At 36.8% G+C, this 27,476-nt stretch overlaps 1 protein-coding gene across 18 annotated transcripts in view; it reads right to left on the bottom strand.

Annotated features, from left to right (window-relative positions):
• Positions 1-26,899, bottom strand: part of LOC129575896 (trichohyalin) — a 45,140-nt gene extending 18,241 nt beyond the window's left edge. For 7 of the 18 annotated variants that reach the window (XM_055460113.1, XM_055460114.1, XM_055460124.1 and 4 more), the window contains exons 1-7: positions 25,519-26,899; positions 20,116-20,304; positions 19,297-19,590; positions 18,764-19,179; positions 18,221-18,370; positions 17,657-17,753; positions 17,064-17,119 (exon numbers count right to left, since the gene is read on the bottom strand). In XM_055460113.1, coding sequence (XP_055316088.1) covers positions 17,064-17,119; positions 17,657-17,753; positions 18,221-18,370; positions 18,764-19,179; positions 19,297-19,590; positions 20,116-20,275 — 1,173 coding nt within the window. In that variant the 5' untranslated portion in view covers positions 20,276-20,304; positions 25,519-26,899. Of the gene's footprint in view, positions 1-2,727; positions 3,985-17,063; positions 17,120-17,656; positions 17,754-18,220; positions 18,371-18,763; positions 19,180-19,296; positions 19,591-20,115; positions 20,305-25,198 lie in introns of all 18 variants that reach the window. The other 11 variants (XM_055460122.1, XM_055460118.1, XM_055460128.1 and 8 more) reach the window with 4 other exon arrangements.
• Positions 26,900-27,476: the final 577 nt, after the last annotated feature.

The raw sequence follows: 27,476 nt of genomic DNA, 5'->3' as shown, positions 1-27,476 counted from the left end.
AAAAGAGTTAATGTCATTTTTTTTTGTTGTTAAAATTCATAATTGTTTCTAATAATTTGTAATCTCTCAAATTCATTCTCAAAAAATTGAGAATTTTCAATAAAAGTTATGTCTCAATTTATTAAATTTTTGGTTAATTTAAAATTTTGGCGTTCTAAAATGGAATTTAAATAAGTGTCTCGATGTATTTTTTGTTCGACTAGAGGCTCAAATTCGTTTCATCAAAATATTCGTCGTCAAATAGAGTTTGAATTTGCGCGGAAAGAGTTTGGGAAGGAGGTCGTTAATGTGATGCATGAAAAAAAAAAATTGCATCAATATAGTGGCCACGAACCCGTGCAGTCCGTCAATTCGTTGTGTGTCGCACACAAACAATGTTCTAGCATATATTTATATATAATAATTGATTAAATGTGTTATTATCAGGTCAATTTGTGAATTATTACACTCTCTCACACCGTCCGTACATAAGACATTCGTCATATCGTTTCTTTCTTATTCTTCTTTCTTGTTCATCTGATGAACTTTATCATTTGTAAATGGTTTTCTTTAATTAGTCTATAAGTTCATGTTAAATTTTGGTGTTTAATAAATATCTTCATTTTCTGTTTGAATTTCTCAGCGGTATTCAAGAGGCGACACTGTGTGTCTGTCTCTCTTGTATCAATCTGCCAAAAATATATATATCTATATCTATTATACATAGAGCGGAACCATTCTCTCATTTCTTTGTTAAATGTCTATAAATGTGAAATTTATCAGAAATTTTTATTTATTCAATTGTCATAAGAATTTAAACAGATTAAAAATGCTTTTTTTACTCTCTCATTCTCATCATTTACTTTCCCCTCTTTGTTACCTTTTTTTATTTCCAATTGAATTCATTCAAACCGTTTAAGGCTGTTTTGTTTATTTATTTTTTTCGTTTAGAACACAAAATGTGTGCATTTGGCGATCGTTGTATCCAAAATGCGTTGAAGTAAGTTTTTTTTGGTTTGCATTGATTTTCGTCGAATTTTTGTTATTATTTGTCAAAAAAAAAACCTTTGAAGTGAAAGAAAATCGAATTGAATTTTTTTTTTCAAATTAAAAAAATCTTCCGAACTAAAAAATGTCCTCCGAAATGAGAAAAAAAAACTTTTCGTCCCTCAAAATATCTGATTTTATCTCGATCGAATCTAAAATTGTCTTCCCTCAAATTCTTCATATGCCAAAAAAAAAATCATTTTCAAATAAAAAATTTCCTTTCGTTGAATAAAGCTAAAATCAAATTTTTATCGCGAAAACTTATATCTTTCTTCATCGAACAAAAAAGAATCTTTGTCTCAAAAAGCTGTGTCTTTCGTGGAACAAAAAATTTAATTTGTCGTCGAATGAATGCATTGAATAAATGTGTCGTGGTGATAATTCTCGGCACTACATGAAACGTAGCGCAATGATTCTTTTTCTGTTCAGCTCGTCAGAGCTAGTTGTACACTGTACAACTGAATCGAAAATAATTGGGTTGTGGGTATGTCAGTGAAGAGTATCCATTTCTAATTGACTCTAAGGTTAAGATACAAATTACAAGGACACACTAAATAGAGAGACAATGAAAGAAAGGAAAATCAATTTGCGAAGAAAAAGCGGTTAGCTACTAGGTGATTTATATTTGAGTATGCTAGAGAATGATGCATTGCAGGCGAATGGAATTCCAATTGCAGTAGAGAGAGGAGAGAGAGAGAGAGAAGAACAAAAATACACACACACAACACGAAAGATGCTTAAGATGGCACACTATTCTACTAAAGTCAGCAAACGTTGAAATGATGTCACTAACAACAGTAATAGTAATAATAATAACGACAACAAGAACAACAACAACAAAACGAACGAACGAACGGAAAAAGTACGAAAAAAAGAAACGAGCGAACGATTGAGAGTTAACAACACTAATGCAAATCAAACAATGAATAGATTTTGAAAGAGACAGAGAGTGAAAGAGAAAGAGATAGATAGATATTTTGTTGTTGTTTGCTGTCACTTGAAGAGGTGTTCAGAGAGACGGATTTGATGCAATGAAAATACATATAGATATAGTGGTTTTTGTGTGTTTGTTTTGGGGGCGGGCGAGCGTAGGGATGCTATTTAAAAAATAATCTTGTACTCATTCCGGTTGCCATTTGGTACATGTTTTTGTTTAAGTGTTTAGCTAATTGGCATTCGGTCTATATATTAATGGTATATGGTAATGATGGTGTGGTTGTTTTTTCTCTGTTAAATTCATTGTCATGTTAAAATTGATATTTGTGTTCGGTTCGCATTTGCAATTGACGTTTTTTGGTTGTTATTTTTTTTCTTTCATTGATATACGGTTACTGTTACTTGTGTTTTTTGTTGTCTTTCTTTCATCTTCATGTTAAGAAATATACACACATCGAAATATATTTGGTTTTGTTGGTTTCGTTTTGTTTTGTTTTTTTTTTTTTTTGGTATAATATTTAATATAAGTCGATAAAAGCAATTAAAAACCGAAACAAAAAACAAATACGTTGAGAGCAATCAATCAATCAATCAATAGATAATATATAACACACACATATATCAATCAAATTATTATAATATGCATGAGGAGATATATGTATATATGTTTTGGTTTGATTTTTTATTTTTTGTATTACTTTTGTTGGTAATGTTGTGTTCTTATGAAGTAATTGATAAAGTATCTACGTCAATGTTGAAACTTACTTGTCGCTTAGTTTGTTCGCTCTGTTTTGTATAATCTACTAAATCTAGTTTCGAGTAGCAATTACTATTATTCAAATGATCAAAGTGTTGATTCGAGTATCCACTGTATGGATGCTGATTTTGATGGTGTAAATACGAGGCGGATGTTGACGTTTGAGCGATCGACGCTGCATGATTTGGATGTAAAATTTTACTATGATATTGATGATGGGTGGGATGTTTAAAATAATAATTCGATGATTGTGATATCACCGGATTGGATGTATAATGTAATGGCCGATGATATTGTGGTTGTGTTTGTTGGTGTAGCTGTGTGTTGGACAATACACTACTGTATGGTGGTGGTGGTTGATTGTATTTGGGATACGTGGAAATGGATTGCGATGGATGATGGTACATTTGTGATGGTGGTGGTGGTTGTTGTTGATTGTAACTATTGTAGGGCAATGAATGACTAGTGACACTATTATAGTTCATCACATTTGATGGAATGTTTGAATTGAAATAGGGATTTGTGTATGCGGTTAGTATTGGATTGGTGAATTGTGATTTTTGGCCACCCCAATTAAGTGTTGATGCTGCTCCGGTGGCTGGATTACAACCGATGCCGCCCAGTCCACCGCTACCATATGCCGTTGGTGCCATTGATCGTTTAAAACGAGACAAATACATGTCCGTTGACATATGGCTGTTGGTGTAATTCGGTTGTGAATAGTAAATATTCGGCTGTGATGAATAGGTGATCGGCAATTGATTTAGTATATTGGCACCGGTGATATCAAGATCACCATTCAATAAATGATGATGATGACGATGTGATATGTCGGCGATTACATCGCCGGCCGCAGCCGATAGCATTATATCGCCGCTTAAATCTTCGCCACGCGATAATATCTGCGATGATCGGGTGATCGATGTTTTGGCCTCGTTCAATAAATTCGATAGATGCGCATCACCAGCGGCCGCCACTATCGTTTGATGCTGTAAATTTAGATATTCATTTGTGGTGGCCGATGGCAAACCACCAATACTATATCGACGACGTGGCAGTTGTGTGGTGCTGCTGTGATGATGATGGTGAACGCTGTTCAATGGATTGCACGTATACGATTGCAAATCCGGATCGTACATATTGAATGGTGGCGATGGCTTAAAATAATTTCCACTACCTCCGCACGCATCAAACACCGACGTATTTATTAAATCACCAGCCGTTGGACTTCCGAGTCGATTGAGGTTGTACGAACTGTTCAACATCTGAAATTATTCAGTTCAATATCTTCCCGAATCAATATGCATGGTTCTGTTTTCTTTTTTTTTAATTTTTTTTTTTTTGCTTCTTTAATGATTTTTAATTTTTGATTTTGTGATTTTGGGTATGAAATCGTTTTTTTTTTTTTGTAAATTAGCAAAAATGAAAATATGATCGAAAAAAAACAATATTGCAATGCAAATTCAAACAAGAAAAACCAAAAGAAAATGAAGATGAAATTAAAAGAAAACGAAATGAGAATACACGAGACAAACGATAAAAATGATTTCGATTTTGATTTTAAACTTGTTTTTGGTTTCGCTAGACGAAAAACGTCATCTAAAATAAAAATGATCGGGCACTTTTGTTTGGATGTCGGGTAATCGATCGCGTGTTTTTGTGTTTGTGTATGTGTGTGATCATTCGCGGATCGCAAGCATGCTACATTGAGGTGAACACATCTTCTTTTTTTTTGGATTGTGTGCGCGTGAGTTAATAACAATTAACTTGTAACAATTTACTTATAGTTCACTTGCGCGCGCGCAACACAGCGGCATTAGTCCGCATCCATACAAAAGTGTTCTGGCCGCAATTCAACTGACAAACCACTTTTAGCCTTCGACTTTAGACAAACATTCACTTTTCTGCTAAAAAGAAAAGTTTGTTCGGAAAATCTTTTCGTTCTCCAAAAAGCAGCGGAATGAAATGGACACGGTGAATTGGCAAATTTTAATCACATTTCGCTTTAATGCAAAACCATTAAATTTGACAACATTAAGCTACTTTAGTGTTTCGACCGATCATGACAAGGAATCAAAGTGGTTTGTCGTTGTTTGTTTTTCGTTTGGCCGAAAAAATTCAATGCGAGACAATGAAACGGAAAAACCAAAAAAAAACTAAAAAGAAGAGAAAACACGAACAGAGTAAAGTTGTTTTTTCGTTTCTTTCTTTTAGCAAACGAAAAGAAAATATGCATAATGTGATTTCTAAAGAAAACGGAAAAAAACACAACAAACAAACGAAAAAAATTAACGCCAACTGTTTTGATATACTAAAAATGAAGATATTTTTCTTTGGTGTGTGTAAACCCAGTTCTATATAAATGTTGTGATTGTGTGTATGTGTTTTCTCATTATTCTGTGGCCGTTCCAACGCAGCCGAGCAAGAGAGAGGGAGAGGTGAATGCCAGCGCTCAATTTGTTTTCGATTCCGTTTCATCAAAGCTATGTTGTGGTTACTCGATGAGAGTCCAACGACACTTGGGCACACTCAAAAAAGGGAAAACCACGAGCAAAACCCGCAGTGAACAATCGACAAACAAATCAGCAGCGTTTAGCCGAGCTATCGGAAGAGTGCGGTCTCATTCGAGAGGCGACGAGAATGTGTGGAAATTCATTGGAGCAAAAAATGGAATCTCATTAGAAAGGAAGAGAGAGAGAGATCGATCTCGAGAAAGGAGAGAAAAGAGAAGAAAAGAGTTAGAGCGAGAAAGAGAACGAGCGAAAAAGACAGAGATAGAGAGAAAGGGAGAAAAGAGACAGATTCAGAGAGAAATAGTGAAAAAGGGTCAGAATGAGCGGCACACTCATGAAGTCAGAAAAAAAAGCTGAGCGAGTTTGTCGCAAGACAAAACAGCGGGTGGAATAAGAGGTAAACAGTGAACGAAATGTGGCATGGATCAAAATGATTGTCAAAGAAAAGCCACATGACGCGTCATTGTTGTCACACGTGAGATAGTCACACAAAACATGAACAAGAGAATGACTCTTCATCTCTCGGTCATTTTCGCATACACAAACTGAAAATCGGTCATTTGAAAGAAAAACGTATGACACAGCGGTGGGCGGCAGTGGTAACCACACATAAATTGCAAGTAATTGTTATTCAGCGGATGAAATTGTTTTTTGTTTGTGTGTGAGGACTGAAAATGGTTTGCATTTTAAAACTGAAATTTATGTGAGTTCAAAATGTTCACTCTATTCGCTGAATGAAAAATGTTCACTTTTTTCGCTGAATCAAGTGTTAGACTTCGGCTGTGTGTGTTCAAAGGGAGGGGTAATCACAATTTTGTTGGACTGTTGAGTTGAAGAAAAAGCTCACTTCGTTTTGTAAAAAAACATTTCGAATCTAGAGTAATGATAATAGAGAGCGAGAGAGAAAAAAAACACCGAAAAATACTAAAATAACACACACACAGAGACAATGCAAAGTGAGTCTCTTCGATAAAGGAGAGAAAGAGAGAAAGGAATGAATGAAAACAGGAAGCGAAACAGAATACACATACAATCACATCATCATTGTTGAACAGCGTGCGGCTGCGAGCTCATCATGAGTGAGAGATTTTCGCTCTCTGAACGGCAAAACCCAATCGAGTTTGATCAATATAGGGCACGCGCTATCGCATTAAGCACGCAAACACACATAAAGAGAGAGAGAGAGAGAGAGAGAAATGAACTAAACAAACAAAAACGTAATATATTGAATTCCGATGATTTTTGCCGAACACTTACTGACTATTTCTTGGCTCCGAATTCGATCATTCAATAATTCAATTATTCCAATTTTCTTTTCGTTTTTTTTAGCATTATTTTTTTCCTTTATTCATTTCGGTTATCTGTTTCTATTCTTCTTTTTTTGTTCTTTGTTTTTCTCTTGTAGACTAATTGTTTCAATTCACATGTCAATATATCCTTTCTTCCAATTTCCGACTTGAAACATGAAATACGAAATAAAGCATAAAATAAAAGCAAAAAGCGAAAAAAAAAACACAACCAACAACAATGTATATAACATAAAAACAACCATCCTCGTTGATTACACAAGGGTCAAAAAAAGAAAGAGGCGACAGCGAAATAGAAAGAGTGATAGAGACAGAGATAGATAGAGAAAGAGAAAGAAAAGCCAAAAAAAAAACACAAAAATGCACAACGCAAATGCGGTAACGGAACGCAAATCGAATAATTAATGAATAAATGAACACAAGTGTGGTATGAAGTGATAGTCTAGTTTGTTCGTTTCATATCTTTTTTCCGCTGCATTTGTTTTAATGGATCGGGAAGTAGCGTAGTGTTTGGTTAAGTTTAAACATGAACAAATTTTCGTTGGGGACCGGTTAATAATTGCTTGTATGTCGAATCGATAAATTGTCGTGTGTGCGCGTGCATGTGGCAAGTGTGTGTGTGTGTATATGTTTGAGAGGGAGAGATACATTTTGGCATTACTTTCGAGCCATTCATTTGGGCCATATCAAATTTTCATCCTTTCAACTCGTTGCCATCGTCGTCGTCGTCGTCGTCATCATCCACCACCGGAAAAAAAGCTTTTATCCCCGAAACATGTCTATCCACACGACTAATTGTAGTCATAGAAAGTTGTGTTTTATCCGCAATCCGATACGACACGATGGGGGTCGTGCAACACAAGTCCATCCCCATGCACGTCCAATGCCACATTTTTGGTCCATTTAATCGAATTCACACCAAACAACAATCTCAGCAGTTCTTCACCATCATCGCACCAGAATGTCCTCTATTTCCATGAGCATCAATTTGAGCGATGGCGTGTGCGCGTGCCTACAAACACACACGGCCGTCCAAGCTCTCGATTACACAGAGCCAAATGTGTTAGCTACTCATTTATCGCCATGATCATTTATTAGTGTTTTGTTGCTAAATTGTTTTTAAGAGCGTGAATATCTCAACCGTAGACAAAAGGGAGGGCAGAGAGACAGAGTGAAATGATGTAAAATATTTACAAAACATATCATATGAAAATGTGTGTATGTGTTTCTTTCGTTCGAGTGTGTGTGTATGTGTGTCTGTGTTAGTATGAGGGAATCATGTGTGTAGTTTTATTGAAAGGAATGTGTCTCAAAATGTGCTGTTGCATGTACTTTTTTCGAGCGATATTGCGGCTATTACATGGAATGTCCTAGATTATTTTTCTTTACATTTTAAATTTTTTTTTTTTACCAAATGACTCGTGAATTTTAGAAAATATATATGAAAAAAAAAATGAAAACAAATTTAGATGCAAAAAAATAATGAATATGAAGATAAGAACAAAAAGCGGTTTAAGTTTCGCAGTTTGAGAATTCAAATGGATTCAAAGTATTTCGTTGGATTTTCGTTATTTTTTTTTTGAAAATGCCAAAAAATGGAGTGTGAATTGTCAATTTCAAGTTGGGAGAAAAAGAAAAAATTCTGAAGACAGGATCGAGATAGGGAGATACCAAATGCATGAAAAACATTGTCTCGAAATAGGATCAGTTGTTTCAAAATTTGTATGTTCGTCTGTTTTTCAATTCATTTTTCGAAGCATTGTGGTCAATAAATTTCATGCGTTTCTGGAGCTTCTACATTTTGGCTCAGGCAGACTACGTATCAAAGTCATCTGGACTTCTTTTTAGCCAAACAGGGTTAACAAATTTAGTAGATTATACAAAATATACAAAAAAATGCTATAGAAAGCCACATTTTTGGTCAGAAAATAGAGTTGTGTTGCATCTTGACGCAAAACTACACCATTTGAATCGTTCCGATGTTGTCAAAGAAGTTTTTTATAACTAATTAGAGGACTCCTGGAATTGCTCATTATAAAAACTTGGTCACAATTGAAAACCAATCGTATCGAAATAGAGGATTATCACAGGAGATAATAGAAAAATAATGGAAACGGTTTAAAAGATGTTTTTGCTTTAATTCAAACTAAGCTAACTTGGATCAAACTGTGGCCATTTTTTATATAAAAAAAAGTTGCACGATCCACGAGCTCAGAGATCAGGAAATGATTTACGCGAAACTGCAATTTGAAATGACTTCAAGTTGGAAAAAAAGTTTGATTTCAGCGATGGACGATTAAACATGAGTGCTTTGAATTGGCTTTGATGTGAAATGGTTACAAATGAGAATTGTGAAGTTTTTTCTTGCCCCATATAGGGAAAAGCTATGGCTTGAAAAAAAAAATCAACTAAAAATATTTCATAACCAGAGTATGAAGAGTGGTATGCACTCGGGGTGCGATAAGTGCTGCATGTAAAACAAATGTCGAATGTATAATTCAGATGGTGGTAAGCAGTGAAATGCAGCTGCTGGTCTCGCACGTACCAAAATTACGCGATGCGATTATTGTAAAATAATTAGAGGGAAGTGAATTATGTGGATTCGACGAAATGATTTGGTTGTGTATGAGCGTTGATTGGTTCGTGTATCGGCAGGAATGTTTGAAGCGCGCACAACCGAAACTAACCTAAATAAACATGAAGCTATGCATAGGAAATTAAACCCAAAAAAGAGCATATCCATTGTATTTACACAATGGCGAATGAGAAAGGAAACTAAAAACTACCTCAATTATTTAAAAAAAAAAAACAGCAACACCAATAAAAATGAGCAACGAAAACAGAGATAGAGAGAGAGAGAGCGAATGAAGGATAACGATACAAAAGGAAAAGTAGTTGCATGTTTGATTTTTGGAATCGATACTGCGGATAGAATCACATATATACCGATCGATTGACATGGCACAAATTCATAGTTCATCGTTCTCTTAATTACATCCAATTTTTATTCCATGTAATTTCCCTTTTTTTACTATTATCATCATCCCTATGCGATGCATTCCATCGAAATCGATGAAAATCGTCAACATCCACAGAACACACAACACCGTTTGAATTCCATTCGTTCGTTCGTTGTCATCGTCATCGTCGTCACCATTGTCATTGCGTGCGTATGTGTGTTTGTATTCGAAATGGTCTTGTGTGTTTGCGATATAGATAAAGAGTGGGTATGTGTATGAGAAGAGAGAGTCGCAAATCGCGGGAGCCATAAGCCGATAAGTTTTCGTCAAAAATCATTGAAAATGCGCATTCGATTCGTGGTTTTTGACGAAAGAATTATACCATATTAGTTCTTTTTTGTTAAACAATAAATTTTTCTATCTCATTCAATAAAAACATTTCAGTTCATTTTCTTTTCGGATATTTTTTTTTTTTCGTTTGGTTTTATTTGTTTCTTTCTGAGTTGTTCTGTTTCTATTTGCTTTCGATTAGATTAGCTTCGTTCTATTTTTACGATATTGCTATTCGTTTCATTTCCTTTCTTTTTTGTTCATTTTCGTTTATTTTGTTTTTATACCGTCGATTTCCGTTTTTATTCTCAACTGCACTGTTTTTCATTCATTGCAAAATTCAGTCTCAGTGCATCGAGTTGAGAGTTTGGTTTGGAACGAAGAAAGAATTGCAAACTCTGAACTAATGCCGACGAAAGATGCAGAAAAACACACGAAAAATAAGCTATTGATGAGAATAAAATAAAGCGAGAAAAAAATGAAATAAAAATAACACATCCGGTCGATGGATTGTGACTCTGGTAGATCGTTTTAGGTTGTGTGTCTCTTCATTTTTGGATGTTGTCGCAAGCAGCAATGTGGTCGCAAGTGAAACACAAAAATGAAATGAAGATGGAGGCGGGGACATACACACACACACACACAGAGAGAGAGAGAGATGTCTATTTAAAAGGTAAATAAGGTACCAAGAAATTATGAAGAACAACAACCAAACAGAAATGAAAACAAAATATTACGGATAAATGAAACGCTAAAAAACACTCGAGTGTAAATTGTGAACAAATTAGGTGTTTGTGTGTGTAACAGAGAGAGTGTATAGTTGTATGCGGATTGTAGAATGTCAGCTGTGGTGATGTTATGTGATTAGAGTCTTGTGTATCTTGTTAAATTTCTAGATTTTTTTGTTTCTATTTTGTTTCCGGTTGGCTGCTCTCGCTGCTCGAGATAACAACAACAACAAATAAAAAGAAACACATCTCCGCTAAATTATTCAATCAGCACAGTTTTGTTCACGGCGAGAACATCAATTCATGATTAACAACAAAAACCATTTATAGCTCGTTTCATTCTCGCTTTTTTACACGAGACACTTTTACTGTCTGGTAAACAATATCCTTCCCTCAATTAGTAATCAGTTTTTTTGTTTCGGATCTTGGTCCTTTTTCATGGATTCTTTCATTTCGTTCATTTCTACTTTTTTCAATCCATTTTTGAATATCCGTTCGTTTTAATATGCAATTCAGTAAATTCGTTTCAAACAAAAAGCAATCGATTTAGTGTCCGAAATTCAACAACGCAACGTTTTTGAGAGAAAAAAACGTGTCCAAAACTCAGACTAACATGCATTTTGGAAGCAAATTTCCATTTGTGATCGATATTTAACATATTTTTTAGTTCCAGTTGAATTGGGTTTAACATGAAAAAAACAACGTTCATTTCATTCTGTTTTTGAGATTTGCTTTCGTTAGGTTTTTTTTCTGTTTTTCGATAAGTTTTTTTCGTTGAGATTTTTCGTCAAGATTTATTTTGTTGACTTTTTTTCGTCAATTCTTCTTCATTTTCGTTAAATTTCCGTTCATTTGAGTATAAAAAAAGCGTATTTAAATTTGTCTTATAATTCTTTCGCCAAATCAATCGTTTTGTTTTCATAGTTCATGGTATGCTAAGTATGTAAGTAAAAGTTCCAACAGCAAAAGGATCTACTCGATTCATATAAACACGGAATTCTGTCTGAATTAATGAGATGTGAGCGCTACGACGTGGTCATATTACAAACATGATGTTACCATTTGCGAGTTTCAAAACACGGCATCGACGAATTGTCGCGTCAATTTTGCGACATATTTAATTTATCGAGTGTTTCACGAATCTTCGTGTTAAAGAACCAGGTAAAATAGAATTTGGTAAGCGTCTGGTTTTCTTCATTTTTCTTCTTTTCTTTCGAAGAGAAGTAGAAGTTCTTAAAATAAAAGAGAATAAGAAGAGGACATGTCATGTCTTCTTAATGAATTTATGAAAAATTTTCGCCGATTTTCAAAACGTATGCAGCGGAACATGTATTTGTTATTCTTGGCGCCGAAAATGTTTGCATTTCCACCCACGAATGCGCGCTTCACGTCTCACCAATTTCAAACAGATAGAAAACATATTTTTTGTTTAGATTAATACAGTGAAAATGCTGAATAAAAAAGAAAGCCGAGTGAAAACGTCGTGTTTTCATTGAAATAAAAAGGAAAAAACCGTTCGAAACAAATATGATGGTTGAAAGACATTAAAAATGCGAGATAGAGAGCAAGAAAAATATGTGGAATGTTAAGAATGAGAGCGAAAGTAATGCAATAATGATGTTAATGAGAGAGAGACAGAGTAAGATGCTAGCAATGGATGCGAATTTGCACGCTATAAATGGGTAAATTGGTGGAATGAAACATGATTTCAAGCGATACCGGCACGGCATGAAACGAAAGACAGTTTTAAGCAAAAGCTTCGGAAGCATCGGCTTCTCAAGAAGCTATTAAATCAGGAAAATTATCAGATTCTTTCAAATAAGATTTTCTTATGAAAAATAAATGAAATTCAAAGAAGAAGAAAAAAGTAAGAAATATCCCGAAAAGTATGAGGAAAAATTGAGAAAAAGAGGAAATTATAAGAGAGATAAAAAGAAAGCATAAGAAAAAAGCCGAAATTTCAACACAAATTCCATCGTTTCATTGAGATGTGAATTGAACAGATCCAGAAAAATCAGTTAAATCGTTTCATTTTCTTGTTTCGTTCGATGGTCGAAAGTGTTTCTTAAAAATCGACACTTACATTTTCGGAGTTGTATCTTTTGAGCATTCGCAAGAATGTGGTATCGCTACCACCACCACCACCGTAGTAATCCATTTTGCTTATTTTTTTCTGTTTCGGCTCGTATGTCGATTTGTTTCGCTTGATAACACTATGTATAAATTCTATTCTATATGCCTCCCCCACCACTTGAGGTTACGCGGCGCGCGCGATTCACAAACTAGGCACTATATATATATATATTTTTTTTTTCCTATACGGTTAAGCACAATCGATACGAGGTTCAAGCAAGAGGCACAAATTCATTATGCAAAAAGGCAATTTTTGATTCGAAATTATGAAAGAGTATATGATTGAGTGTTTTTGTCTGTGGGCTTTTTCTTTCGAATCATGTGTTTTCAAAACAATTCGGAACTAGTTTACTGGGGCTATAGTTCTGAAACCGACCCGAGAGAGAGAGAGAGAGAAAAAGAACTATCATATGACAACAATCAAAATCAACAACAGTTCAAAATGAACACAACCGCATTTTCACAACAACACAAACACATGCACTTGTCTCTGTTCTGCTTTTTGACTAGTTATCGTCTGATCTTTTATTTTGATTTCAATTTCATTGGCATTAATTTTTGTTCTTTTTTTCTCGGGACAAAATTCCGTTTCGAATTTTAACTGCCTTTTGAATTTTCACGAAGAATCGACCGTCTCTTGTGTCGTTGGTAAAAATTTTCCCCGAATTGGACGAAAGCGAGAGACAGAGAGTCATATAGGAACAAAAAAACCAACCACACACTGAGAGATAGTGGCCGAATGAGAGCGAGAAACGAGAAAGTATGCACACACAGTGTTCTAGTTACAGGACACAACTGACTACCATGTTTGATTTTTTGTTGGAATGTTTCCATCTTTTCTTCTTTGCGATCGCGGAGCCCAACCAGCCAGTTACACTTTGAACACACTGAACATTCTCTTTACTCGGTTCTGCTTCGAAATTATTCTACCGGCCACCACGACGAAATACAACAAGAACGAACGAAAAAAAAAAAATAACACAACAACAAAATGGTGTATGCGGGAGGGTAATTGCACAATACCGACGGGGAGGTTTATACACTCTGTGTGTTAGTGTGTATTTTCATGTTTTTTTCTTCTTCGTTTTCGTTTTCGTTTTCAATGCTTTAGCATACATTTGGGTGTTTTTGTACTAGCGAGCGAGAAAGAGAGAGACTTTTGCACGAAGACTACGTCATTTCATTCAAAATGAGCACGCACGATGAAATTGTGTGCATGCCAAACGTATTGACTTTCGCGTTCCCCCCGGAACGAATGAGAGAGAGAGAGAGAGAAAGAGAGACAGACCAGTTTGGATGCAGAAATGTACTTACCAAACACACACACAGAGCGAGAAGCGCAAGCCGTTATGTTCGTTTGAGTTGGTGTGTGGATGGTATCACTTCAAGTGTTTGCTCTGTATTTGTGCGGTTATCCAACGAGAGACTCTCTGTGTATCGTCTTTTTTTACTACTAGCCAGCTTTTACACATTTGTGTGCATCTCGCGTTCGCTTTTTTCCTTCTTCCAGTCTCTGAAGTTCTTTTGCATGCACTTTCACACACACACACACACACACACACACACACACACACACACACAGCGTCATTGTGTGTGTGCATGCTTTGGGTGTCGCGCGCGTTCGTCGCATGCATATCGCTTCTTGCTTTTTTGCTAGTGTTGGCCCAAGTACAACGAACGGCGAATTACATACGATATGCATTTGTAATAAAACGGATGACATACACACTTGAAAGCCCCCTGATGATTGTCTCTCGTTCAATTGCATTCCATGTCCTAAATTATTTTGTGTACGTATGTTTCGTAGATGGAATTTTTTGCGGGTACACTTCGTGCCGCGAGACTACGACGACGACGACAACAACCGTGCCGGATATATATCTGTTAAGTGTGAATTATTCATAGGATGGCCTGGAAAATGCGGCGCTATCCTAACACACAGAGCGGTTCAAAGCACACCACACGACGCGTGCGAGAGCATTAGCCAGCTAGCAATTTTCCATGGATAGTGTACTACATCTCTCTCTCTCTCTCTCTTTCCCTGGGTGTGTGTGTGCGTTTTCGATAAGTTTTCGGTGCACCGATTATAACAGCGATTGCAATCGCATCGAATGCGTGCATTTCCAATTTTATCGCCCAAATGTTATCCGATTTGTGAATTTTGCACACTGTGCCAAAATCGGTCAACGCTTTTATAATTTGACACTATCGCAAGTTTTGTTCGGATTCAGTGGTGGCGGCGGCAACGGCAATTGGTCAAACGATGAATGCCAACAGAGATGCATTGCAAGTGACGGAAAAGAAGAAGCAGAACAGCAATGAATGACAAGTGGCAGACGTCAAAATTGCTAAATATTCATTCCATTGACAGATTTTTATGTTTATCCTGGCGACATGTGTTTGTCATGTGACGTCACACCGGACGAGTGTAACATGTTCACTGAACATTGTTCACGTGACTAACGAAAATATGTAGAATTCAATGAGAATTTTAAAAAGCATTCGACAAATATGGGCTATTAATCGAGTTGCAATTCAAATTGTCACGTTTTTTTTTCAAGCTTTCAATCAAAATTACTTGCATAATTTATATCAAAATCATTTTCATCGTTTGAAATGTATCTGAAATTTGATTTCGAAATGGCTTCAAATTCAATTTTAATCGACATTTTTTTACATTCAATCGAATTCCATGGAATTCGAGCATTAAAAAGCTCGAATTCGAGCTGCGGCTCGGGAAATACGCTGATGTATCTCTTTCGGCAAGTTTTCTTTTGTTTCATCTATTTCAACAAGCAAAAGGGAGAATGGATTCCCTAAAGCAGCGGAAATATGGAAATGCCCATTTGAAAAGGGCCAACGATCAAATTTCTGTTTGAAATTAAGAATGAACTAATAACACTTGAAGTGCTACACTTTCCGCTAATGAAAGCAATTCTGATTGATAAACAGATCTGTGTGTACATGTACACTGTTCACACTCGGATGTGAAAACAATCTTGTTGATGAAACAATACTATGTAACAGTATGAAACCAAGTAGCTCATGTTGTTGATAAAAATGCGAAAACTCAGTGATAAAAGGCAAGCAGCTCGTTAAAAAAAATACTGTACTAAACGGAATGTGTTGGATTTGTCGATTAAAAACGAACAAATTTATGTTGGATCGAAGTGAGAAAAAAATTGCGAACGAACAAAATCAGTCGATTAAAATGTTGACCTGTTTCGATACTTAAATTCGCATTATTCCCTTATAATCAAGATCATTAAAAGCGGTGGTTTGGTCAATGCGACGACATACATATTATTATACGGTCAATTGGTTTGATGATTAAAATTGGCGATGCGGTGAGTTTTTTGCCGATTATCACATGGCGCGTCATGGTATTTTATTTACAAATATAAATTGATCTGTCTCTGTCTCTTTATGTGTGTGTCTCTGCATGTACAATTCGAAAATGTTAATTCACATATCGAAACGATAAAATCCGTGCACGTACTGATTAAACTCCGCTTTATAATTGCAATGAAAATGAGTTTTCAAACAAAATAACCGATAACAAAAAAAAACAGCACACGAGAATGGAATGAAATGAAATAGCGTGCAAAATAGCTTTGATCCAAATGGAATTTGTGTTTGATGGCACGCGGCAGGCTCACAGGTAATGGGGGGGGGGAATGCGTAAACTGCGTTTATGATGTTTTTGTGTTTCATTGGCACAGATAACAAAAAAACACGTATGATACAAAATGCGAGCGGTTGAGATGAGAGTTTGGCAGGCGAGATGGGCAAGCGGCCCATTTCGCATGTTATGCCAAATTATGGTTTTTGGCGAATGTTTATTTTAAAGCATATTTAAATGAGATTGGGTGAGAATGAGCGAGAGAGATAGAGAGAGAGAAAAAAAAAAACAGGCAAAATGAACGGAAAAGGTTCATGCATTATGACGATTCCCATATGGGTATAAAACATGTTGTTGTTGCTAATTTTATAGTTCCTTCAATGGATTTTTGTGTGAAAATATATATTAATTTATAAATATACGGTCATAAAAAATTGTTTTTTTATAACGAAAACTCCATGTTCATAATTTGAAAATTGAAAAAAAAAACTCAATGGATTTGAAACGAAAGAAAAAAAAAACGAAAAAACTTAAAAGAAAAACCAAAATATGTTCAACTCAAGCGATTCGAGTGAAAAGTAATGGAAAAAAACCAAAAGAAAAGAGAAAAAATAACGGGAGATTTAGATAGATAGATCAAATTATAAAAACAACGACGACGATGATGAAAAAACAGATAGAGATAGAGGCGAGTGATAGAGAAAAAAAGTACGATGTTGCGAGATAGAAAAAAACTGGTGAATAGTGTTACCTGTTTTTGTGCCATCGCCTGCATCTGCTGGAACATTTGACGCTCTTCTTCTTTACCTGAGCATTTAAACCCATACACACATACACGTACGCACGCCGACACACGGGGAATAAAGAAAAAGTTTGATTAGTTAATTTCATATAATGGAAAAATGTGAATAGTTTTAGTTGACACCGCCTCCGCGTGTCCTCGCTTGTGTTATTTATTATCACCGCCCGCGCGCGCTTTTAATATCTAAAATCGGGAACACAGCGCGCGACGAGAAAAAAAAAAGAGAACGGGAATTGAACAGGTAGAGAAAGAGCGATGTGTACATCTGCAGGTGCATATATTATCGCAGCTGTGTGACACCGTGTGTGCAAGTGCACATTTTTATAGAATATTCTTTTTTTTATTCATTACACGGTAGCACACCGTGTGATAAAAGGTATAAGCGGAAGGGCCGGTAATTTTTTCTCTGTTGCTCAAGAGTCCATATCTCATGAACTCGATGAGCTTTATCATGTGCGAAAATTATTTTTGAAAAAAAAAAAAAAACGTACACAAACACGTACATAAGATAGGAAGAAAGAAAAAAAAAATCCATAACTTACCCATTCCTTTCGTTTGAAGCATTTCCAGCAGCTTTTTAATGCTTTCATCGCGTGCAGACAACGTCTGCTTTTGTGTTTCAATTCGCAGTTCGAGTTCCTGTAAAAATTGTGCATCAAGCGCCCACACATACACACACACACACAAACACCGAGAAAAACAAAAAAAGGAAGAAAAAGAGAAGAAAAAGAGTGTTAATAAAAGGGCCAGGTTTTGAATGATACCGTTTGATGCCAGGCCAAACTATGTGCTAAAGGGCCACCATGAATAATTTGTAATCGGTCTCAGCGGTGTGAAGCGCTTATAACATTTTCTATGGACGAGCTCGGTTTTTTTTTTTGCTCGCCAAAAAGGAACAAGAAGCAACTTTTGCAACTTTTCGCATAAAAATCGAACCATTTTTCCAATTACAATTAATTCTTGTTTTTGACAAATTTTCTAGAATACTTTTTTTTCCGTATTTGTCATGCAGTTATTGACACGGAAGTTATTAACCACAAGGGCTGTGACACAACACTGCTGTGTGCTGTTTTTTTTTCTCGATATATGTGATCGGCTGCGCTCACCTTAATTGTATCTCTAAGAATGGCTATTTCTCTTTGCAGGTGCTCATTTTCGGCGTAAAGCGCCTCAATTTGCTGCTGCATTTCGATATTTGGCTGACGCATTCGCATTCTAAGCTCTTCTTCGAGTTGTCGGACCAACATTGCTTGTTTCTATTTGGTGATGAGAACAGGAAAAGAGAGAAACGTTAGAAAAGCGACTCTAAAAAAAAAGTCAACTTTGACATTTTCACGACGGTCGATCAATTCGAGACCTTCAAAAATTGAACACGATGATAAAGACACTCAAAAATTGAAGAAAAATGTGAGAAATGAAGAAAAATTACGACAATTTCCCTCATTTATTCTAGGCTCTAGAAGAAATAAGATTTCAATCTGAATGAGGATCCTCTTCAATATCTGGACTCTCGGTAAAGCACCGTAAAGTGCGTTAAGTGAAATAAAAAGATAGAAGGCAGGGCTTGAATAATGTCGACCGCCTTCAAAAATGTCAAAAACACCAGTGCCTTGAATTCATATTAATGGCGTTGGTATTTGTGTGCGTACCTGATTTTCACTGTTCAACAATTTTAATTGGTCGTTAATAAGGCTATATTTTGCACTCTCTTCTTTGCGCAGTGCCCGCTCTTTCTTTAGCTCCGGTGACCAAAACGTCTTAATGCTATGCATTGAACTACCTAATTTTTGGTTTGTCAATTCTAATTCACGTTTTAGTGTGCCTAATTCGCGTTGCAAATCGGTTTGTTGATGTTGTAAATCGCCCAAATAGCCCCGATCACTTGCCGCCATATTTAATGGATTCGGACTTTGGCGCGCCGATCGACCGTACAGCTCGTCCTCAAGATACAGTCCACGCTCGAGCGATCGATCCCTTGATCGATCTCTTGGCTCGCGAATCGGTATGAATTCACGATCGTGCACATCCACCAAACCGCCTCGATCCAATGACTGATATCGAGTTCCTACAACAACAAAAAATGACAACAAGTGATTAATTGGCAAAAGTTCAACCCAAAAGATTGTGAAAAATGTCTAATGAATGGACAATATGGTGCTAAACCAAGAAAACAAAAACTCACTTGGATAATCCATGGTATGTGAAATTGGTGGCCGACTTGCACTTCGGCTACGATGATGAGCCCCACCAGCTGGACTAGTCGGTTCATCCATATCTCTGTAGTACGGACTTCCCATTGTTGCTGCTGCAACGGAGGAATCAGTATAACGTTGTTGTAATGAAGCGTACCGTGTTGGTTGTCTTGTATGGCTTTGAAATTGTGTCAATCGACTACTTCGATTCTGATCGAATATTGGTGTGATATAATGTAATGAATAATGATCGCCAGGTCGAGATTGCCGTACTAATGTTCGTACTAAGTGGATATTATGTGTGGGGTTTTGTTTTTGGTCGGTATGTAATGTGTTTGTGTGATGAAATTTTGATTGTTTTTTTTTCATTTTGAATTTTGATTGAATTGTTGGTGTTTTTTTTTTTGAAGTTCATGCGAATGAGATGAATTGATTGGAGATGGTATGATAATGGATGGGCGGGTGGATTTCAAACGCAAAAAGTATGACGAGAGAGAAAAGAAAAAAGAAAATAGAAAATGCAAATCAATTCGTGCCAATTGAAAACCAATAATATGATTTTGTTCTTTTGTTTTTTTTTTTTTGTTAAATTGAATGAGATTTTTCTTTTTTCTTGTTATATTCAAACCAAATGACTGAATGGACATTCAAAGGCTCATTTTTAAAACTTAAATGGAAATTTGAAAATGAACGCGACAAAATAAACGTATGAAGAATCGTTAAAGAGATATACGATTTAATCGTTGAAGAGATAAAGGTAACAGAAAAAAATGGAATTAAAACGAAGTCAAAAAACGTCGGAAATTTACCAGAGGGGCTGCCACGTGTTGCGTAATCTCGAGAAGGTGATCGATCTACCGTGGGCAATTCAGTGATGCGTCTGGCTGAGGTTGAACGTATGGGTCCGGTTCCAGGACTTCGTGTACCAGAATTAGCAGCTGCAACTGAATTGTATGGTTCTCGAGACATAATATACCGCGACACAGGCGCGGTCTAACCTGTAAATTCCACAACAAACGCAGAGAGAGAGAGAGAGAGAGATAAAACAGTTTATTAGATTCAAATGGCCACTTTGGTCGGTTGGGAGCAAACAATGGAACGATTAATTTTTTTCGTTTCGTGTTCATAAATTAGTTTTTAAAAATAATTTCCAAGCAAATTATTCGTATACGAATATACATATAAAAGTAAATCGAATTCTTTTTCGTATTTTTTGTTTGGTTTGGTTTGATTTGATGTTATTTTTTCTTGCATAGTATCATTTATCTGGAGAGAGTTGGGAGGAAGGTGGAAAATTTGCAAATAAAATCAACAACAACAGCATCAGCAGAAGCAACAACACAAAAAAAGAGATTAAGCGGAGAAAAAAAATGTTTTTTTTAAATTCCGGAATCATGAATTTTAAGGATGCTTTAAATAAAAATCAATATTGACACAGTTGTCTACAAACACACACAGTGTAGATCAAAAAGAAAAATCAAACATACAAACAGGCATCAAAGAGTTCAGAGTGTGTGCCTATTTTCAAATTGAATTCAATGCGGCGGTCGGTTTTTTTCTTCTCCGCTTCTTTCGTTTGCCGTCTTTGCGCCCGGCTGGAAATTTATAGGAGTTGCAAAACAAAATTTGAAAAAAAAAAAAATTGGGATACAAAAGAAACAATAAAAATCGGATAAAATTTGGATTAAACATTGATCGATTCGATTTGGACGGGGAGAGGAAGAGCACAAACTCGGCGCTGTTACAGAACGAGCACAGTCGGCACAAAATGAATTTCTGAATTCGGTTACAGAAATAAAAAGAGAGACGAAAAGGAAATGGGCACAACAGCGCAGCAAACAAAGCGAAAACAATTGGCATTTCAAATAAATTATCAATTTGGAAAATGGCATAATTCAGACAAGGCATACAATCGGCTGAAATGGGAAAGAGCCGAAGCTAGAGCAACAGAAATCGATGAGCGAGTCAATGTAATGGAACTAGAGTGAGCAAGAAATGAATGACTGTGGAATATGTGAAAATTGCAAGAGAGAGAGAGAGAGAGAGAGAGATAAAAAAGCCACCAACGTTTTTCTCGCTAAAAATATGCGACATACAGTGCGGCCAAAAGTATTAGATAATATGCTGAGCCGTATTATATTCTCGACCGAGCCGAAATCGTGTGTGGTGGAGAGAGAGAGAGAGAGAGAGCGTGAAAAGTGACAGTTGAGCGTATAATGCATGAGTTAATACACACCACCACTGGAATGGTTGTGAGCTTTTTTTTCTTGAGCTGTGAACAATCTCCAATAGATATATGGTTGTGTCGCGATGGTGATGTGCTTAAAGTTCTCTCGCGCTCATCGAATGGATACACATGCAGAGACGTATATTCTTGGGCTCATTCGTTCTCTCTCCCTCTCTCTTGCCCGCTCTCTGTCACGCTCTAATACACACACACAATTTTCACTACGAATTATAGTACGCGCGCACAAACACATACACACGTGCACCGCTCGAGTCCAACGAGAGTATTTTTGGATGTAATTATCGATTTTGTGCCGTACATTTGTGTGTGTGTGTATGTGTAACAGTGAGACATGTGCGAAGATTGGAGAAGATTCATCGACGCCGTTGACGGGGTTACAACGCGCGTAATGATTTCGCGTAAAAGTAACAGCAGAGAACAAAACGGCAAAATCCAACAATCAGCAGCAACTTTTTGGGCCGCAGCAGCCTCATCGAAACGACAAAATTTATGCGGAGGAAAGAAATGAGGCTATAGGTCAAAAATTTAGCGTTGAAAAATAAAAACATAAATGCTAAGAGCTTTTTGATGTTCGCATGAAAAATCGACGTCGATGCCACACAAGTCTGCTTTGAGCAAATCGATGAAACGTGTGGAATTTTCATCAAGCAATGAATGACTGTGGACTGTTCTATGCCTATTTCTCAAGAAAAAACATCAATTTTGCACTTTGAGCATATAATAACTGAGCACTTCCTCATATGGTATGCGTTTTCCGGCTTGCAATTGTTCAAATTGGCGCATGCAAATTCCAACATTCGAAATTCATCAATCGAATTGTCAGGCTCATAACTTAAAACTGTGAATCAAAAGAAGTGAAATCTCAATCATTCTAAACATTGCTAGCTACCTAGGTGAAGGGAATAGCTTTATTGCAAACATTTTCTAATTTCTGAATGGTAAATCGTGCACAACGAATAACGAATGGTTGTCACAAATGGAGAGCGACGAGAAATTCATACACACACTCTCTCACATGGGGGTAGAGAGTTTTTCATACACATGGAGGTAGAGAGAGGAAAAGCGCAACGGAGCGAAAAGTTCGAAGAGAACGTAAACGAGTGAGCATGTGAGAGAGTGGTCGTGAATTCGTGATACACTACTTGAATGTATGTGTGAGTGAGAGAGCGAGCGAGCGAGTGTATTGGTGAGAGCATCTGCGCATATGTATTGATTTCAACGTGTGCAGAGCGAGAGCTTCTTAACTCTCAGTCCGAGAACCTCGCTAAGAACTTAACATTCAAACAATTCCGGATTGTAATATAATTACGAGAAGGCGAAACAAACGAAATCAGTTGGAAAAGGCCTCAAACTTGATTCGGTTAGAGGGCCAAATAGATAATGAAAACGTAACGGAGTATCCCTGCTGTTGTGCCTGTGTCGCCCTGAATGCAGCAGGAAAAAAAAAACAACCCGAAGAGAAAAAAGAAAACTTTAATGGGCTAATATTGTTGGCACATGCACACGGAAAAACTAGGATTGTATGCCATATCCAATGAACCAAGAGCCAACTACGTGACGGATAAACTAACTCCCTCACTCTCTCTCTCTCTCTCTCTCTCTCTCGGTTTTGTCAATGTTAAACTAATTTAAATTCATTTCGTCATGGTTCCGAATAACATTTTTGGCCGAATGAGACACAATCAAACTTGAACTTCTGACGAGCCAGAAATTACACACACACGCCAGCAAAAGTCGCAGGAGCTGGTGGAAAACAATGAGGCATTGGCAAAAAGAAATTTCTAACTTCGATCGAATAGGAAGAAGTACCGTCAAAGAAGTCGTTTTTTTTTTAGATGAAAAAGTCATTTTCTGTTCCTGTTGTGTTTTCCAGCTTAGAAAAGAATTAGGCACACGAATGGCTCTGTGTGTGACGATGATGACAAAGTCGTCGAAATACACGTTGTAAAATGGAAACGGAGAGAGAACCGACAAACGTTGACCGAACAGAACAGAAGAACGAACGAAAGGAATATTGAATAACAAACGAGGGAATGGACAAGAAAAATGGGAGAAATGACGACATGCCAAGATATTAGCACAATTCAGACGAAAAGTTACAGGTGCCCGTTTCCATTTTATATGTCAATTGCGTTCATTGGCATCCGAAATGAGTGAGTATAGTGAGAAATACGACAAAAAAAAAAAAAAACGAAGCTCAAGCGAATAACATACACACAGCACACAGTGAGCACATAAGTAGCCACCAGAGCCACGAGTTGTAACACTGGGATGAGAGAGAGAGAAAGAGAACACAAGAAAAGCAACGCGAAAGAATGAACAACAAAAGGCAGGCAAGCAGCAAAAAAAGCAAGCAGAATCGGATTGTGGAAAAAAAAAGAAATATACACCAATGAGATGATATTAGAAGCAATCACTAACACGGCACGGCACAATGGTGTATATTTTATTCGGAGCGCGTTGAGCTCGCTTGAGTTTAGCGCGCGCCTTGAAAATTGTTGTGCCTTTCGTTCTCTCTCTCTCTCTCTCTCTCTCTCACACACACATGACAAGCGCTTTATAAGGGAAAAAAGCGGATTTTGTTCGAAAAAAATTTCGATTCGCTCTCTCACTCCCTCTCCCGTTCGTTCGTTCATTCTCAATCGAGTCAAAAGTGCTGCTGGCTGGCTGGCGAATGTGCATGTATGCGTGCGTACGTGTGTGTGTGTGTGTATGTTTCGTTTTTTCACTTCTTCTTCTTTTTCGATTTTTCGCCTGTTTCTTTTGCCTTTTTCCCTAATGACTTTTATCGATTTCTGTCATCGGTTCGCTCTTCCATGTCATGCCGTTTTCGAACTTGTGCTCGACGTGCTCGATAGTTGTTGTGTTTTTTTTTCGTTCTTCTCTAGAGTTGGCAATATTTTTCATCGATATAGAAATTGTTCAGTCGGGGGCTTACAAATCGGTTCGCGATCACAGTATGGCACAGTCCATGCAACTCTATCTCGCTTACTCTCTCTCTCTCTCTCTCTCTTTCTTCTTCGAACTCTATCTCACTCATTCTTTCTTCTTCGAACTCTGTCTCGCTCTATCTCACTCATTCTCTTTCGAACACTATCTTGTTCTCTCTCATTCATTCATTCATTCTCGATTCTAAATGACAATCGACTCATTGCTACTGCTACTGCTGCTGCTGCTTTTTTTCATTTCTCTTCATTTTCGCGATTTTTGCTTGTTCATTTCCATCCGATTTTCCATACATTTCATGCTTATAATGAATGGTCGTCAGACGAGTGACAAATATTGATGGGAAAAACGGTTGTTGTACTCAAATCACAGAGAAGAATGAAAATAAAAGAAAACAGCAATTGTGATATGCAATCAATGAGCAGAAACGATAAACCATAACTCTCTGTCTAATATGAAGTGTATGTGTGACGAAGAAAATGTGACAGGAAAAGAAATAAAAAATGAATTCGATTAAACGACAGAAGAAGAAAATGAGTAAAGAATGGAAGCAAAACGAGTGCAAATACTAAACTAGACTAATGCTGAATGAAACAAGAATTAGAAGAAGAAAAAAAAAAAAATAAGAAAACCGTGTACGGAAAAATATTATGAATTATGCATTGAAAATGGAATGAAATTACACAGAAAATGCTTACATTTGGAACACAAAACCTTGCTGATGATTTGTTCTAAGGAAAAAATATGCTTCAAATATAAATTGCTTGATATAGTTTCGTTCGCTCTCTCTCTCTCTCTCTCTCTCTCTTTCTCTAAATATATATGTATCAATAAATATGTGTATATCACGAATACGTAATGGCTAAATACACACTAAAGAAAAACTAGTGAGAGAAATGTTGTTTGTTTGTTGTGTTTCTCTTTGGTTGTTGTTGTTGCTGTTTTTTTTTTTCGTTTTCGATTTTTCTTTTTAGCTATGCTTATATTGTGTTTTGCTATTTTGGTTATTGATCTTTACTTCATTATTGTGCAGATAAAAACGATCGACGTTCACAAGACAAGAATGTTTTCAGTTGGGTCGAAAAGAGTTTTGGTATCGGTTGGTTGGTCGGTCTGTTCCGTGTGTGAATTGGGTTGTTCAAGTGTGTAAATCGAGAATCCTTTGCTTTTTTTGGCCGTCGTTTATCTTTTCTGTTTCTTCTCACTGCTGCTGCTGCTGCTGCTGCTGCTGCTAGTCACTGCTAATACTGCTCCTGCTGTTGCTGCTGCTTGATATATAAATTCGTTTGTATTACGATCACGCGCTACGAAAAATTCATATGACACACAGACACTTAATTCGCAACAACACTCTGTACATCGATTCCGAAATGTGTTCTTGTCCTCTCGTTTTAGGGCGAATATTTGTTTCGGATTTTTCTTTCTTCCACCCGCACGATTATTCTGAACTAAACAGCGAAACACGCACCAAAAACTTGATTCACACTGATTTCAATTTGTTCGACTGTGTGTACGAAATGACACATTCTGCTTGATTTCAGCTTAATCGTCGTCGTTGTCGTGTTCACTCTCAGTCGTTGCCAATCAAATGACAGCAGCCTTCTTCTTCTTCTTCTTCTTCTTCTTCTTCTTCTTCTTCTTCTTCTTCACACTTTTCAATCAAACTAAAACCAAAATCCATTCGTTTTTCATTCGTTTAGTATGGGTTTTGCCGTGTGTTTTTCTGTATTAACTCCGACTATTTTGCCCCATTCAATCCATGGATACACCGAAAAAAAACGAATAAATCGACTTTTGCAATGTTTACTTCCTTTTCACGTTGTGTATAATCTGTGGTCGACCGTTTTCACTACACTATTCCACTTTGTTCATTTGCTTTGGTTGCGGATGTTGAACAAAAAAAATCGCACCACAAACCACCCAAAATGCTCCCCCATTCAATCCATTCAACTTCATGAAATTGGTTTCACTCTCGTCAGCCACCACTCGGGAATGCAACACATCATTTAAATCGAGTGAAACACAATTTTTGAATTCATTATTCCGTACACACTATCGCTTTCGGGTGTCTCTTCTCGTCTCAACACTCACTATTCGCGGTATTTTTCCATCGAAAATGTTCACACTCAGTTTGATGTTGAGAGATTTTTTTCGTTTTCCTGTGTTTTGCCTTTCCTCTTTCGGTTCTCGGTTTTTCGTTTTCCTTGTCCAAAAATTCCAAAAGATTCTCACGCGACGGGAAATTGGCAAATATTTTGGAATTATTTTTTCGCTTAATTTTTTTTTCTATCTGCTTTACTTTGCTATGTGTAGTTTATATTTTTTGTGTCTTCTTTTTTTGGGGCTGAGAACAAAAAAAGGAGACTTACTACCGTTGCCTTTGCCGTCGCTTTACACACGAATTTTCGAATTTTTCATCAGAGAGAAAATTATATGGAAAACCTCTCCGGAACACTATTACACAAGCGCCTTACTCGCGGATTCATGTGTACGTGCACAGGCACACCATTACCACCGTACCGTAGCGAACAATAGAACATTTTCGATAGGGATGTGTGACGTGAAAAAAAAATACACACACACACACACACACAAGCTTCGTGTATGGTGCATTGCAATGGTGTGCGTGACTGTGTGTGGATGGATGCGCGGCAGCGTAAATTTTCCAAATACGATGAGCGCATAAAAGCGTGTGTGCTTTTGCCCATCTACAATCAACCAATTTTCCCAAAGTCGTCCGCTCTCTCTCTCTCTCTCTCTCTCTTTCCCTCTCTTGACTCTCTACTTACTCTGCACATACACAAAAGCACTGCCACAATATATTTTACGACCCATTCGCGCTTACGATGAAAGAGAGAACAACTATGAGAAGAAGACGAAGAAGAGAAGCAAAAAAATGGGATCAATGAAAAAAGACCCAAGTTCTCAATAGTGCTATACGTATTTCATTGCTATAGCATGCATATGCGCAATAAA

This window comes from Sitodiplosis mosellana, unplaced genomic scaffold (assembly GCF_009176505.1).
Source record: "Sitodiplosis mosellana isolate CC-2019 unplaced genomic scaffold, AAFC_SMos_1.0 Smas_scaffold_6170, whole genome shotgun sequence".
NCBI lineage: Eukaryota > Metazoa > Arthropoda > Insecta > Diptera > Cecidomyiidae > Sitodiplosis > Sitodiplosis mosellana.
This window is presented reverse-complemented; position numbering and strand designations above follow the sequence as displayed.